Here is a 13,627-nt window from a genome sequence, read left to right on the forward strand (position 1 = left end):
ATGAATACAAGTCAAGTTACCAAAATAGCCATACGTGATTTACAGTAGTGCTGCAGGAAAAAAAATAATTATGGTGCACAGCTGTTTCACAGCGCCAGGATCCCAGGTTCGATTCCCGGCTTGGGTCACTGTCTGTGCGGAGTCTGCACGTTCTCCCCGTGTCTCCCAGGTGCTCCGGTTTCCTCCCACAGTCCAAAGATATGCAGGTTAGGTGGATTGGCCATTCTAAATTGCCCTTAGTGTCCAAAAAGGTTACATGGGGTTACTGGGTTATGGGGATAGGGTGGAGGTGTGGGCTTAGGTGGGGTGCTCTTTCCCAGGGCCGGTGCAGCCTCGATGGGCCGAATGGCCTCCTTCTGCGCTATAAATTCTATGATTCTATGACGATGCCGTCTTTTGTCAAAAAACATTCCAACGTTGTCCAACTGAGTGTGGTTATTCCCTTCTGGTTCCATTCTCACCTATGTAGTTGTAGCCAGGGAATCTGCTGCAATGGCTGCTGTTCCCGCACTCATACCGTTAACGCTGGAGCTCCCAAGGATATGTCCTTGATTGCTTTCTGTTTCTTCTCTACAATCTATCCTTTTGTAACATCATCATCAACACAACATCAGTCTCCCCGTATACGGTGATCACAGCCACCTCGCTTTTCCCCTCCACTGTCTCTAATTTATCAGACTGCTTGCCCAACATCCAGTAATGGGTCAGCAGAACTTTCCTGCATCTCTAAACTGAGGAGCCATTGCTGTTGATCCTGCGCACAAACTATCTTCCCAAGTCACTGTAGCCTTCCCTCTCGAAAGAGAAAATCCTGGAAAATCTCAGCAAGTCTGGCAGCATCTGTAGGGAGAGGAAAGAGCTAACGTTTTGAGTCTGATGACTCTTTGTTGAAGCCCTTCCCTCTCCCTGACACCTGCCTGATGCGAGAGAATGATATTCCAGTCATGCATCCGCTCCAGCACCAAGACCATTCCCATCCCTGTTTTAAAATCGGCCTATGGCATCATTTTCCCTTATCTCTATAGCTGCAGCTATATAAACCTTTGAATTCTCTGCACCCTTCCAATCCTGACCTCTTGCCCATCCTCATTTAATTAGTAGCGTGCCTTCAGCTGCCTAAACTCCAAGCGCTGGAATTCTCTTTTCCAACTGTCTCTGCCTTTCTATCTCTCTCTCTCCATTAAGGCAGTCCATAAAACCTGCCTTTAGTAACTGTCCTAACACCATATGTGCCTTGGTGTCAAAATTGCACATGTGAAGCACCTTCGAACATTTAACTAAATTATAGATGTATAAATGAAATTGGTTTTGCAAAATTCCTTTTCACTTCTGCCATTTGAAATTTGAGGATATAGAGTGGAATTTGTGAAGATTTTGGATTGACATCCGGTGGTACTGGAGATCCCACATGCTGTGATTTTGATCCAGTGAACGTTTACACCATTGAGAGTTGGGATGTAATGCCAACCTTTGAGGGTAAAGAATGGCTACGAATTCTACAACAGTAAAATTGTCTATTTATATCACCTTTAACAGAGACCTATGTCCCAAGTGACTTCATGTATACATAAACCAAAAGTTACACTGGGTCCAAGAGGCTTTGAATGAAGGAACTTGGTCAAAGAAGTAGGTTTTAAAGGGACAGTGAGGTGCAGAGGTTTTGGCTGACTATTCTGGAGGTTAGGGAGATTTACTACATTAGTTTTGGTGATGGTGAAACATCTGGACACAATAATTTGGGGCAAAATTAATGGGCACATAGACATATATGGGTTAAAGGATTTCTTGAGGGAAAATCATGTTTAACCATCTTTCTGGAGCTTTTTGAAGAGTTAACATTGCAGGTTGACGAGGACAATGCTGTTGATGCGGTGTCAGAAAACGTTAGCATGCAGGTGCAGCAAGCAATCAAGAATGCTATTCTTTGGGGCAGCATGTGGCACAGTGGTTAGCACTGGGACTACGGCACTGCGAACCCGGGTTTGAATCCCGGCCCTGGGTCACTGTCCGTGTGGAGTTTGCACATTCTCCCCATATCTGGGTAGGTTTCACCCCCACAGCCCAAAGATGTGGAGGTTAGCTGGATTGGCCACGTTAAATTGTCCCTTAATTGGAAATTGGGTACTCTAAATTTATTTTTAAAAAACAAAAAAAAATGCCATTCTTTATTGCGAGAGGAATTGAACATAACCTTAAGAATGTTATGCTTCAGTTATACACGATGTGGAAATGCCGGCTTTGGACTGGGGTGAGCACAGTAAGAAGTCTTACAACACCAGGTTAAAGTCCAACAGGTTTGTTTCAAATCACTAGCTTTCGGAGCACTGCTCCTTCCTCAGGTGAACAAAGATATATATTCCAGAAATATTTATATTGACAAAGCCAAAGATGCAAGACAATGCTTTGAATGCGAGCATTTGCAGGTAATTAAGTCTTTACAGATCCAGAGATAGGGGTAACCCCAGGTTAAAGAGGTGTGAATTGGCTCACGACAGGACAGTTGGTAGGATTTTGCAAGTCCAGGCCAGATGGTGGGGGGTGAATGTAATTCAACATGAATCCAAGGTCCCGGTTGAGGCCGTACTCATGTGTGCGAAACGTGGCTATAAGTTTCTGCTCGGCGATTTTGCGTTGTCGCGCGTCCTGAAGGCCCCCTTGGAGAATGCTTACCCGGAGATCAGAGGCTGAATGCCTTTGACTGCTGAAGTGTTCCCGGACTGGAAGGGAACATTCCTGCCTGGCGATTGTCGTGCAATGTCCGTTCATCCATTGTCGCAGTGTCTCGCCAATGTACCACACTTCAGGACATCCTTTCGTTGGCCGAATCGCACGAGTATGTACCGCGTACCTGGTGGGAGGTGTTCTCGTGTGTAATGGTGGCACCCATGTCGATGATCTGGCACGTCTTGCAGAGATTGCCATGGCAGGGCTGTGTGGTGTTGTGGTCGCTGTTCTGAAGGCTGGGTAGTTTGCTGCAAACAATGGTTTGTTTGAGGTTGCACGGTTGTGTGAAGGCAAGTAGTGGGGGTGTGGGGATGACCTTGGCAAGATGGGAAGGGGCTGATTTAGCTCACTGGGCTAAATCACTGGCTTTTAAAGCAGACCAAGCAGGCCAGCAGCATGGTTCGATTCCCGTATCAGCCTCCCCGGACAGACGCCGGAATGTGGCGACTAGGGGCTTTTCACAGTAACTTCATTGAAGCCTACTCGTGACAATAAGCGATTTTCATTTCAAGATGTTCATCTTCATCAATGACATGTTGAAGGCTGCAAAGAAGATGTCATAGTTTATCCGCTCCGGGGAAGTACTGGGCGACAAAGGGTACTCTGTCGGTTGTGTCCCGTGGTTTGTCTTCTGAGGAGGTTGGTGCGGTCTTTTGCTGTGGCTCTTTGGAACTGTCGATCGATGAGTCGAGTGCCATATCCTGTTTGTGCAAGGGCATCTTTCAGCGTCTGTAGATGTCTGTTACGCTCCTCCTCGTCTGAGCAGATCCTGTGTATATAGAGGGCTTGTCCATAGGGGATGGCTTCTTTAATGTGTTTAGGATGGAAGCTGAAGAAGTGGAGCATCAGTTATACAGGGAATTGGTGAGAACGCATCTCGAATATTGTGTGCAGTATTGGTCTCCTTATTTAGGAAGGATGTAAATACGTTGGAAATGGTTTGCTAGATTGAGGACTGGAATAAGCATGTTGTCTAGGGCTAGCTTGGTAGGGCTGGTCTTGTTTCCACCAGAAATTAGAAGAGCGAGGGGTGTCTTGGTTGAAGTATATACGATCCTGAATGGTATTGGCAAGGTGAGCGTTGAAAGGATGTTTCTCTAGTCGGTGAGTCCAGAGCTTGTGGGCACTGTTGTAAAATTAGAGGATTCAGAGTGGGGATTCTCCTCCAGTGAGGAGAATCTTTTCTTTGTGAGGGTTTTGCAACATTGGAACACTCTGCCTCAGAAAATGGTGGAAGCGGGGTCACTAAATGGTTTTAAGGTGGAGATAGATAGGATCTTATTTGGCAAGGGAATCAAAAGTTATCGGAGTAGATTGGGGAATGTGGAACTCAACACTAACAGATCAATGGTGACCTTATTGAATGGCAGATCAGGCTCAAGGGGCCAAATGGCCTACTTCTGTTATTTTGTATGTTTTAGAACATGGGAGGATGTGAGGAAGACTGTTCACTTTTAACGTTTGAATTCCAGTCTGTTGCAGGTTGATATATGTAGAACTCCAATCTTTCTCCTCAATTTATTTTTAATATCAGACCCCGCGCGAGGACCCGAACGAGCTGCAAGGTATTCCCGTGCCCGCAGAACGCCGGGACCCATCCGGAACGCAAATATGCCCCCCCTAGCAACCTCTCTACCTCAACCAGCGCCCGGGACCCTGCCAGACGCAATCCCCTGAAATGTAACCAACGCCCTGGTCCCCATCAGCGCCCTGGACCCCGCCAGACGCAACCACCTACCTTCCACAAGGTCAGACTTCTCCCATCGAATCCCAGGACCATCCAGCCACAGCCGCCGACCGAGGAAGCGAGGGAAATGCGGCGGTCTGCAGGTTACACTGAAGCAACGTTGTTTCAAGACCCCTCTCCCCAGCATACTCCTGGCAAACGTCCAAGCAATCAAAAACAAGCTGGATGAACTTAGCGCTAGACTTCCCTCTCAGAGGGAAGTAAGAGACTGCTGTGTGCTCTGTTTCGCAGAGACATGGCTCACCCCCGCCTCACCGGACTGTGCCATACAACCTGACGGCTTCTCAATACACCGGGCGGACCGTGCCGCATCATCAGGCAAAGCAACGGGTGGAGGGGTTTGCCTCTTTATCAGCTCTTCCTGGTGCTTGGATATGGCAACCCTGGTGACCTACTGCTCCCTGGACCTGGAATACCTGACCGTGAAGTGCCGCCCGTACTATCTTCCACATGAGTTCACTCCAGCCATTATCATAGCAGTCTACATCCCACCCCAGGCAGAAGTGCGGAAGGCGCTGGACGAACTGTACACAGTTATAAGCAATAACGAAACAGAACACCTGGAGGCCTTGTTCATCGTGGCCGGAGACTTCAACAAGGCCAGTGTCAAGAGTGAACTGCCAAAATTCCACCAGCACATCTCCTGTCCCACCAGGGGTGACAACACCGTTGACCATCCCCAGACCGCACTTTGGGAAATCAGACCATAAGACAGTGCTCCTTCTCCCGGCATAAAAGCAGAAACTCAAGCGGGAGAATCCAGCTAAGAAGGTCGTGCAGTGCTGGTCTGAGGAAACAGAAGAGCTCCTACGTGACTGCTTAGAGACAGTGGACTGGTCCATATTTAAGAACTCAGCGACCAAGTTAAATGAGTATGTCACCACCGTCACAGACTTCATCAGCAAACATATGGACGACTGCACACCAAAGAAAGCAGTACGTATGTTCCCCAACCGGAAACCATGGCTCAAGAGCGAGATTGACTCCCTACTGAATGACAGGTCTGAGGCGTTCAAGTCAGACAACCCTGACCTATACAAGAAATCCAGGAAGCTATCCGAGATGCCAAGAGAGAATATCAAACCAAGCTAGAGTCACAGACAGACTCTCAGCGGTCGTGGCAAGGACGACAAAGCGAAGCCGAGCAGTATCTCTGGCAGCAGCGCACCCCTCCCCGACGAACTCAATGCATTCTATGATCGGTTCGAGCAGGTAACCAACAATCCGCTGTCGAGTGCCCCTGCAGGCCATAACTCACCCATACCCACCATCACAGCTTCCGAAGTCAGATCAGCCTTCCTGAAAGTGAACCCTCGGAAGGTGACTGGTGCGGACAGGATCCCTGGTCGTGCACTCAGAGCCTGCGCGGACCAGCTGGAGGAGGTGTTTGCGGGCATCTTTAACCTATCCCTACTCCACTCCGAGGTCCCCACTTGCTTCAAGAAGACCACCATCGTACCGGTGCCAAAGAAGAACCAGGCAACGTGCTTCAATGACTACCGTCCGGTGGCCCTGACTTTAGTCGTAATGAAGTGCTTCGAGAGGTTGGTCATGAAGTGCATCACCTCCATACTGCCAGAACACCTTGATCCACTGCAATTCACATACCACCGCAACCGGTCCACAGCAGACGCCATTTCCCTGACCCTATACTCATCCCTAGAGCATCTCGACAACAAGGACTCCTACGTCAGACTCCTATTTATTGATGACAGCTCCGCCTTCAACACCAGAATCCCAGCCAAGCTCATATCAAAGCTCCTAAACCTAGGGCTTGGCTCCCCACTCTGCAACTGGATCCTCGACTTTCTGACCCACAGACCACAATCAGTAAGAATAAACAATAACACCTCCTCCACAATAGTCCTCAATATTGGGGCCTTGCAAGGCTGTGTACTTAGTCCCCTACTCTACTCCCTGTACACAGGACTGCGTGGCAAAATTTTGTTCCAACTCCATCTACAGGTTTGCTGACGATACGACCATAATGGGCCGGATCTTGAATAATGACGAATCAGAATATAGGAGGGAGATAGAGAACCTAGTGGATTGGTGCAGCGACAACAATCTCTCCCTCAATTCCGGGAAAACTAAAGAGCTGGTCATTGACATCAGGAAGCAAAGTACTGTACACACCCCTGTCAGCATCAACGGGGCCCGAGGTGGAGATGGTTAGCAGTTTCAAATTCCTAGGGGTGCACACCTCCAAAAATCTGTCCTGGTCTACCCACGTTGACGCTACCACCAAGAAAGCACAACAGCGCCTATATTTCCTCAGGAAATTAAGGAAATTCGGCATGTCCACATTAACTCTTACCAACCTTTACAGATGCACCATAGAAAGCATCCTATCTGGCTGCATCACAGCCTGCTATGGCAACTACTTGGCCCAGGACCGCAAGAAACTTCAGAGAGTCGTGAACACAGCCCAGTCCATCACACAAACCTGCCTCCCATCCATTGACTTCATCTACACCTCCCGCTGCCTGGGGAAAGCGGGCAGCATAATCAAAAACCCCTCCCACCCGACTTACTCACTCTTCCAACTTCTTCCATCGGGCAAGAGATACAGAAGTCTGAGAACACGCACGAACAGACTTAAAAACAACTTCTTCCCCGCTGTTACCAGACTCCTAAACGACCCTCTTATGGACTGACCTCATTAACACTACACCCTGTATGCTTCATCCGATGCCTGTGCTTATGTAGTTACATTTTATACCTTGTGTTGCCCTATTATGTATTTTCTTTTATTCTCTTTTCTTCCCATGTACTTGATGATCTGTTGAGCTGCTCGCAGAAAAATACTTTTCATGTACCTCGGTACACGTGACAATAAAGAAATCCAATAAATCTGAGGTACAAAAAGCAGCCAAATTATCACCCAACATCATTAATGTATGACCAGAGCATTCTGCGTTGGCAGCCAGAGATATTTTTCTTCTGTCAGTGAATTTTACTGGAAGTGCTAATAATGAAAATTAAAAGAGTCTGGGGCGAAAGATGCAATGAAGCAGGCAGTACCTTTTCCCGCTAGTTTTTGTAGCCTGGACCTCCCTTGACCGGCTGGGCAGAAAATGACCAGATTTCATTAGACCACGAACACTACTTTTCATCTATGTCTCAAAACCTGCCATTGGTCTTAGTCCGGTCACATAACAGTGCCGTGTGATCACTCGTCATCTCTATAACCTTCCCATACCCTACAATCCTTCAAGAACTCTGATCCTCTGAATCTGCCCTCTTTTGGCACCCACTGCTCCTTTTGACCCAACTTTGCTGGCTGTGCTACAAATATCTAGGCCGTAAGCTCAGAAATTCTCTCCCTCTCCACGCCCCTGCCCAAGACCCTCCTTAAAGCCCACTTCTTAGATCAATCTTTCACCTGTCCCAACTAATGTATATCCACTTTTGGTTTGCTTTTGATTTTTGTCTGATCAAACTTCTTTGCAATGCCATGGGAATTTTTTATGCAACCATGACAATGCTCTATAAATAAAACGTGTTGATATGTTCAACTGTAAAATTGCTTAGTGACCTGTGATGGTAATACCTTGATTGTTCTCTACATAAATAAAGAGCAGAGGTTTATTCTTGCATATGAATAGAATGGTGTGTTTTCCTCTTCGTGGATCCTTCTTCATTTGATCGTCTTCAGTCGGTGTGCCACACATGTTTCTGTTACGTGGGGACGTTTTGTTCTTTGAGTTGCTAATACTTCTTGCGACTGATGGTGGAATTTATTTCTGCTTTATGATGAGCTCCGTTTTTTATTGTGGGTAAATTAAGGCGATGTTTTATTTTCAGCTTATGCCCTGATGCAGAATTCTAGTTGGGTCAAGCACTGATGCAAATGACTCCCTATCCTAATGGCCACTATGTTAATCATTGCTATGGAGGGTGGATTCACTGTGTGAAGGAACGCTGCCGTACAAATTTCAATTTTTCCAAATAAGATTTGATCACCGCTTTTAGCACAGAGGAGCATAGAAAATAACATTTTTAACTCAAGTAAACTCCAAATGAGTTTCAGCAGCACTTCATCCCAGGTATAGCATCTGTGTTGAAAGGAACAACTGCGTGAAGTTACATAGCACATTTATTGCAATAAAGCATTTCACAGGAGTGTAACCCGAATCATATTGCCAGTCAAAAGAAGGAAATATTTGGACAGGTGACCAGCAGTTTGGCCAAAAAGGTGCAAAAGAGGCAGAGAGGTTTAGGGAAGTAATTCAAGGAGTTAAGGGTATAGATGCCTGACATGGCTGCCAATGATGGATTGAAAGAAGTGACCATTGCGAAAGGGGCCAGAGTTGGAGGGCTGCAGGCGTTTACTAAGATGGTGAGGACATATGCCATGGAGGAATTTGAACATGTGGATATGAGTTTTAAAATGGAGGTATGGCTCTGGCTGGAACCAGTGTAAATACAAACCCGATTGTTGGTGAGCTGGAATACAGGAGAAAATCGCGATATCCTAAAGTGAAAATCTTGTACAATCTGTTATTGTACTCTGCTTACAACTCATCCAGGTAGAGTCTCTTACTTAGAAATATACCTCCTGTGAGCTTCAAGTTTGGTCGCTCCCTTTTTGTTCCTGACGAATATTTTTCAAAGTTAATTTTACTGTTTTCCATTCTATCAGGTTTCTGAGCTGGTGTACACATGTGACTTCCTTTTATTACCTCATCTTGAGTTAGAAGCTTTGTTTTAGTAAACAGTTGTTCCATTCTTTATTGCCTGTTTGCCTCAGACATCTGGTTTGCACGTGACGGACAATTTTCTTTGTGAAACTGCAGCAAACAGAATTCATGAATTGAAGGGACGCTTTTTTTGTTATGTTGTACGTGTCGACCAAGTGAGTGTAGCTATCAATCACTTAAAATGTCAATGTCTTGAGGCATCGCATCTGTCTTCATAGCTAGAATCATAGAATAGAATCATAGAATCCCTACAGTGCAGAAGGAGGCCATTTGGCCCATCGAGTCTGCACCGACCCTTTGAAAAAACACTCCATCCAAGCCCACTTCCCCGCCTTATCCCAATAACCCTTAATTTAACCTACACATCCCTGCACAATAAGGGGCAATTTAACACGGCCAATCCACCTAAGTTGCACATCTTTGGACTGTGGGAGGAAACCGGAGCACCCGGAGTAAACCCACGCAGACACGGGGAGAACATGTAAACTCCACACAGACACTCACCCAAGGCCAGAATTTAACCTGGGTCCCTGGCGCTGTGAGGCAGCAGTGCTGACCACTGTGCTGCCCACCGTGGACACAGTACAGCCCTACAGTATGACTGCTGCTTGTTTCATTCATCTCATTGTGACAGTGGCCTGAATTCAGATGTATGTGTTCAATCTGATCCTGGCCATGACTCCGAGAAAGCTCTATGTTGGAGAAGCCTGTGTATGCAATCCCTGATTTCCTCTTTTGTTTGCTTCCTCTGGCTTGTGCCTCCAATTGTATTTCTATTGAACTGAATCATCTATTTCTTTGAAACAATGGAATTATATTCTGAACCTGCCTTGAATGTCTGCACTGATGGAAAGATGGGGGAAGATTGTGTATCGCTCACCCCTTATATTTTAATTGGCTTTAAACGTCTAGAACATGTGTGTTGGCAGTGCGTCAGTGTGCAACACAGTCTAGAAACTGCTAAGAAGAAATAAAACAAAATCCTACTTGTCCAAATTAAATGTATTCTCAAATATATAATTGTATATTGTGCTGTTTTTGTTGCCAGTGTCCCTAGAATACCCTGGGCTTTCGCAATGGCTGAAGTCTGTGGCGTTGTGCTCTGCACTATTTGGCTGTTACTGCTGCTGCTTCATAAGCACAGGTAGGTTTTGGGGCTCCTTAATTTGAGTGGTGGAGGGAGTGAATGATTGGGGAAGGGATGTCAATCAAGTGGCTGCTTGGTCCAGGATGGTGCCTTGTGGGTAGTGGTCAGGCTCTGGGGAGTCAGGAGGCGAGTTACTGGCCGCAGGGTGCTTTTGACCTGCTCTTCAGCCGCCATATTTATATGGAGTTCCTCAGGTTAGTATCCTAAGCCCAAACATCTTCAGCTGCTTCATCGATGACCTCCCTTCCTTCATAAGGGCAGATGTGGGGATGTTTCCAGATAACTGCACAATGTTCAACAGCATTTGAGACTCCTCAAATAATGAAGCAGACCATGTCCCAATGCAGCAAGACCTGGACATTATCAAGGTGTGGGCTGACAAATGGCAAGTTACCTTCACACCACAAGTGCCAGGCCCACACCACAAGTGCCAGGCAGTGACCATTTCCTACAAGAGAGGATCTAATCACCACCCCTTGCCATTCAACGGCATATTCATCGCTGAATCTCCCACAATCATCATCCTAGGAGTTACCATTGATCAGAAACTGAACTGGACTATCTACCATCTACAAGGTACACTGCAAGAACTCACCAAGGCTTCTTATACAGCAACCTCCAAACCCACGACCACTACCGTCTTGAAGGACAAGGGCAGCAGATACCTGGGAACCCCGCCATCTGGAGGTTCCCCTCCAAGTCACTCACCACCTTGACTAGGAAATATATCGCCGTTCCTTCACTGTAACTAGGTCAAAAACCTAGAACTCCCTCCCTAACAGCACTTTGGGTGTACCTACACCATATGGACAGCAGCGGTTCAAGAAGGCGGCTCACCACCACCTTGTCTTTTTTAAAAATAAATTTAGAGTACCCATTTATTTATTTTTTCAATTAAGGGGCAATTTAGCGTGGCCAATCCACCTACACATCTTTGGGTTGTGGGGGTGAAACCCACGCAGACATGGGGAGAATGTGCAAACTCCACACGGACAGTGACCCAGGGCCGGGATTCGAACCCGGGCCCTCAGTGCCGCAGTCCCAGTGCTAACCACTGCACCACATGCCGCCCACCACCACCTTCTCGAGGGCAATTGGGGATAGACAATTAATGCTGGTCTAGCCAGCGACGCCCACATCCTGCAAAAATGAAGTTTTAAAAAAAAGAGGCCAACTGACTCCCCTGCCTTATCTTCATAAACCTGCACAATCATTCTTTTCAGATAGCAATCCAATTCCCTTTTGATTACCTCAATCGAACCTGCCTCCATTACCCTCTAAGGAAGTTCGTTCCAGGCTGAAACCACCCTCTGGGTAAAAACATTTTTCTTCACATCATTTCTATTCCTTTTGTGAATTATTTTGAATCTGTACCCTCTAGTTCTTGATTCTGTTGAGTGGGAACAGTTTCTCACTATTTATCCGCTCTATCAAGTCTCTTCTCAGCTCCAACCTCTCCAATCCATCCTCATAGCTACAGTTCTTCATTTCTGGAATAATTCTTGTGCAGCACGGTAGCATAGTGGTTAGCACAATTGCTTCACAGCTCCAGGGTCCCAGGTTCGATTCTCAGCTTGGGTCACTGTCTGTGCGGAGTCTGCACGTTCTCCCCGTGTGTGCGTGGGTTTCCTCCGGGTGCTCCGGTTTCCACCCACAGTCCAAAGATGTGCAGGTTAGGTGAATTGGCCATGCTAAATTGCCCTTAGTGTCTGAAATTGCCCTTTAGTGTTGGGTGGGGTTACTGGGTTATGGGGATAGGGCGGGGTTGTGGGCTTGGGTAGGGTGCTCTTTCCAAGAGCCGGTGCAGACTCAATGGGCCGAATGGCCTCCTTCTGCATTGTAAATTCTATGAATCTTCTCTGTACTCTCCAATACTGTTACATCCTTCCACCAGTATGGTGCCCAGAACTGGATGCAGTTCTCCAGATGAAGCCTGACTAATGTCTTGTACAAGTTTGACATGATCTCCTTACTCTTCTATCAAAATGATAAAACCTAGGATACTATATACTTTAGTAGCTACGCTCTCAACATGCCCTGCCATCTTCAATGACTTATGTACATCTACACCGAGGCCCCTTTGTTCCTGCACCTCCTTTAGATTTTCTCCTTTAATTTTATACTGTCTCTTCATACACTTCCTACCACAATGAACCACCTCACACTGCTCTGCATTGGACTTCATCTGGCACTTGTCTGCCCAATCCACCACCATGTCTGTCCTTGTGAAGTTCAAGGCTATCCTCATCCCAATTAACATCGCTTCCAATCTTCGTATCATCTGCAAATTTTGAAATCATGCCCTGCACACCACAGCCTGGGCATTTAATATATATCAGGAAGAGCAAGGATGCCAACATTGACCCGTGAGAAACTCCACTGCAAACCTCCCTCCAATCTGAAAAACAGCCATTTATCACATTTGGTCCAATGATGTGATATTGAGCTGTCCAAGGCCCCAGTTTGATTCCAGGTCTGTTATCTGAACAAGACTAATGTGAGGCACAGTAATTAGTGAAAGGGATAAACAGGGAGGCGACCAATTCCTGATGTCTCTCCAGCAGAATAATAATCTTTATTATTGTCACAAGTAGGCTTACATTACACTGAAATTAAGTTACTGTGTAAAGCCCCTAGTTACCACACTCCGGCGCCTGTTCGGGTACACAGAGGGTGAATTCATAATGTCCAATTCATGTTTCACTGAGAAGGCATTCATGTGTGAACATTAGTTAAAGACAAACTGGAATCAGACGACTTCTACTATGTCCATTCCTCCCTCCTAATGCCCTCATCCATGGTGCGGGAGAGGTGGCTACACATGGTGCTATTCACTGGGACCCAGGCTGTATGGGGGCCCGGACTCGATGGCTGAGATTCTATTAATCTGGATGGTCAATGTCCAAAGCAGCCAATCTGGCATGTAGACCATCCTGATCGCCAGCCTACTCGACCAACAAGTTCTAAACAACAGCGATCGTTAGTCGAGTGGGACACACCAGATTTCCCCGTCCCTCCTTTCTTGCTGACCCTGTGTGAGGACTGTTCTTTGTGTCCTTTTGGAGCTTTCTTCACTTTAGAGCTGGCAGGAGGCTGCAGGAGGTGAGAAAAGGGAAAGCGCATTGTGCCTCAGAGGATTCTATCCCTCAGTGTGCGTTAGCTCCAGGACTAGGCCCTTACTGACCCAGCCTCCCATTCAATGTGTGGCCCATCCCAGAGATCTGGACACACTGTGAATACAAGTGACCAGGGAGAAACCGATCCCCACTCTACCTAGGCCAATACTCGAGGGTAAGGCATTGTGAA

The 13,627-nt window shown here is 46.7% G+C and overlaps 1 protein-coding gene across 2 annotated transcripts in view; it reads left to right on the plus strand.

Annotated features, from left to right (window-relative positions):
• Positions 1–13,627, plus strand: part of samd8 (sterile alpha motif domain containing 8) — a 39,524-nt gene that overhangs the window by 13,605 nt on the left and 12,292 nt on the right. For both annotated transcript variants that reach the window (XM_038782863.1, XM_038782862.1), the window contains exon 3: positions 10,223–10,318. In XM_038782863.1, the coding sequence (XP_038638791.1) occupies positions 10,223–10,318 (96 nt within the window). The remainder of the gene's footprint in view (positions 1–10,222; positions 10,319–13,627) is intronic.

This window comes from Scyliorhinus canicula, chromosome 22 (genome assembly GCF_902713615.1).
Source record: "Scyliorhinus canicula chromosome 22, sScyCan1.1, whole genome shotgun sequence".
Taxonomy (NCBI): Eukaryota; Metazoa; Chordata; class Chondrichthyes; order Carcharhiniformes; family Scyliorhinidae; genus Scyliorhinus; species Scyliorhinus canicula.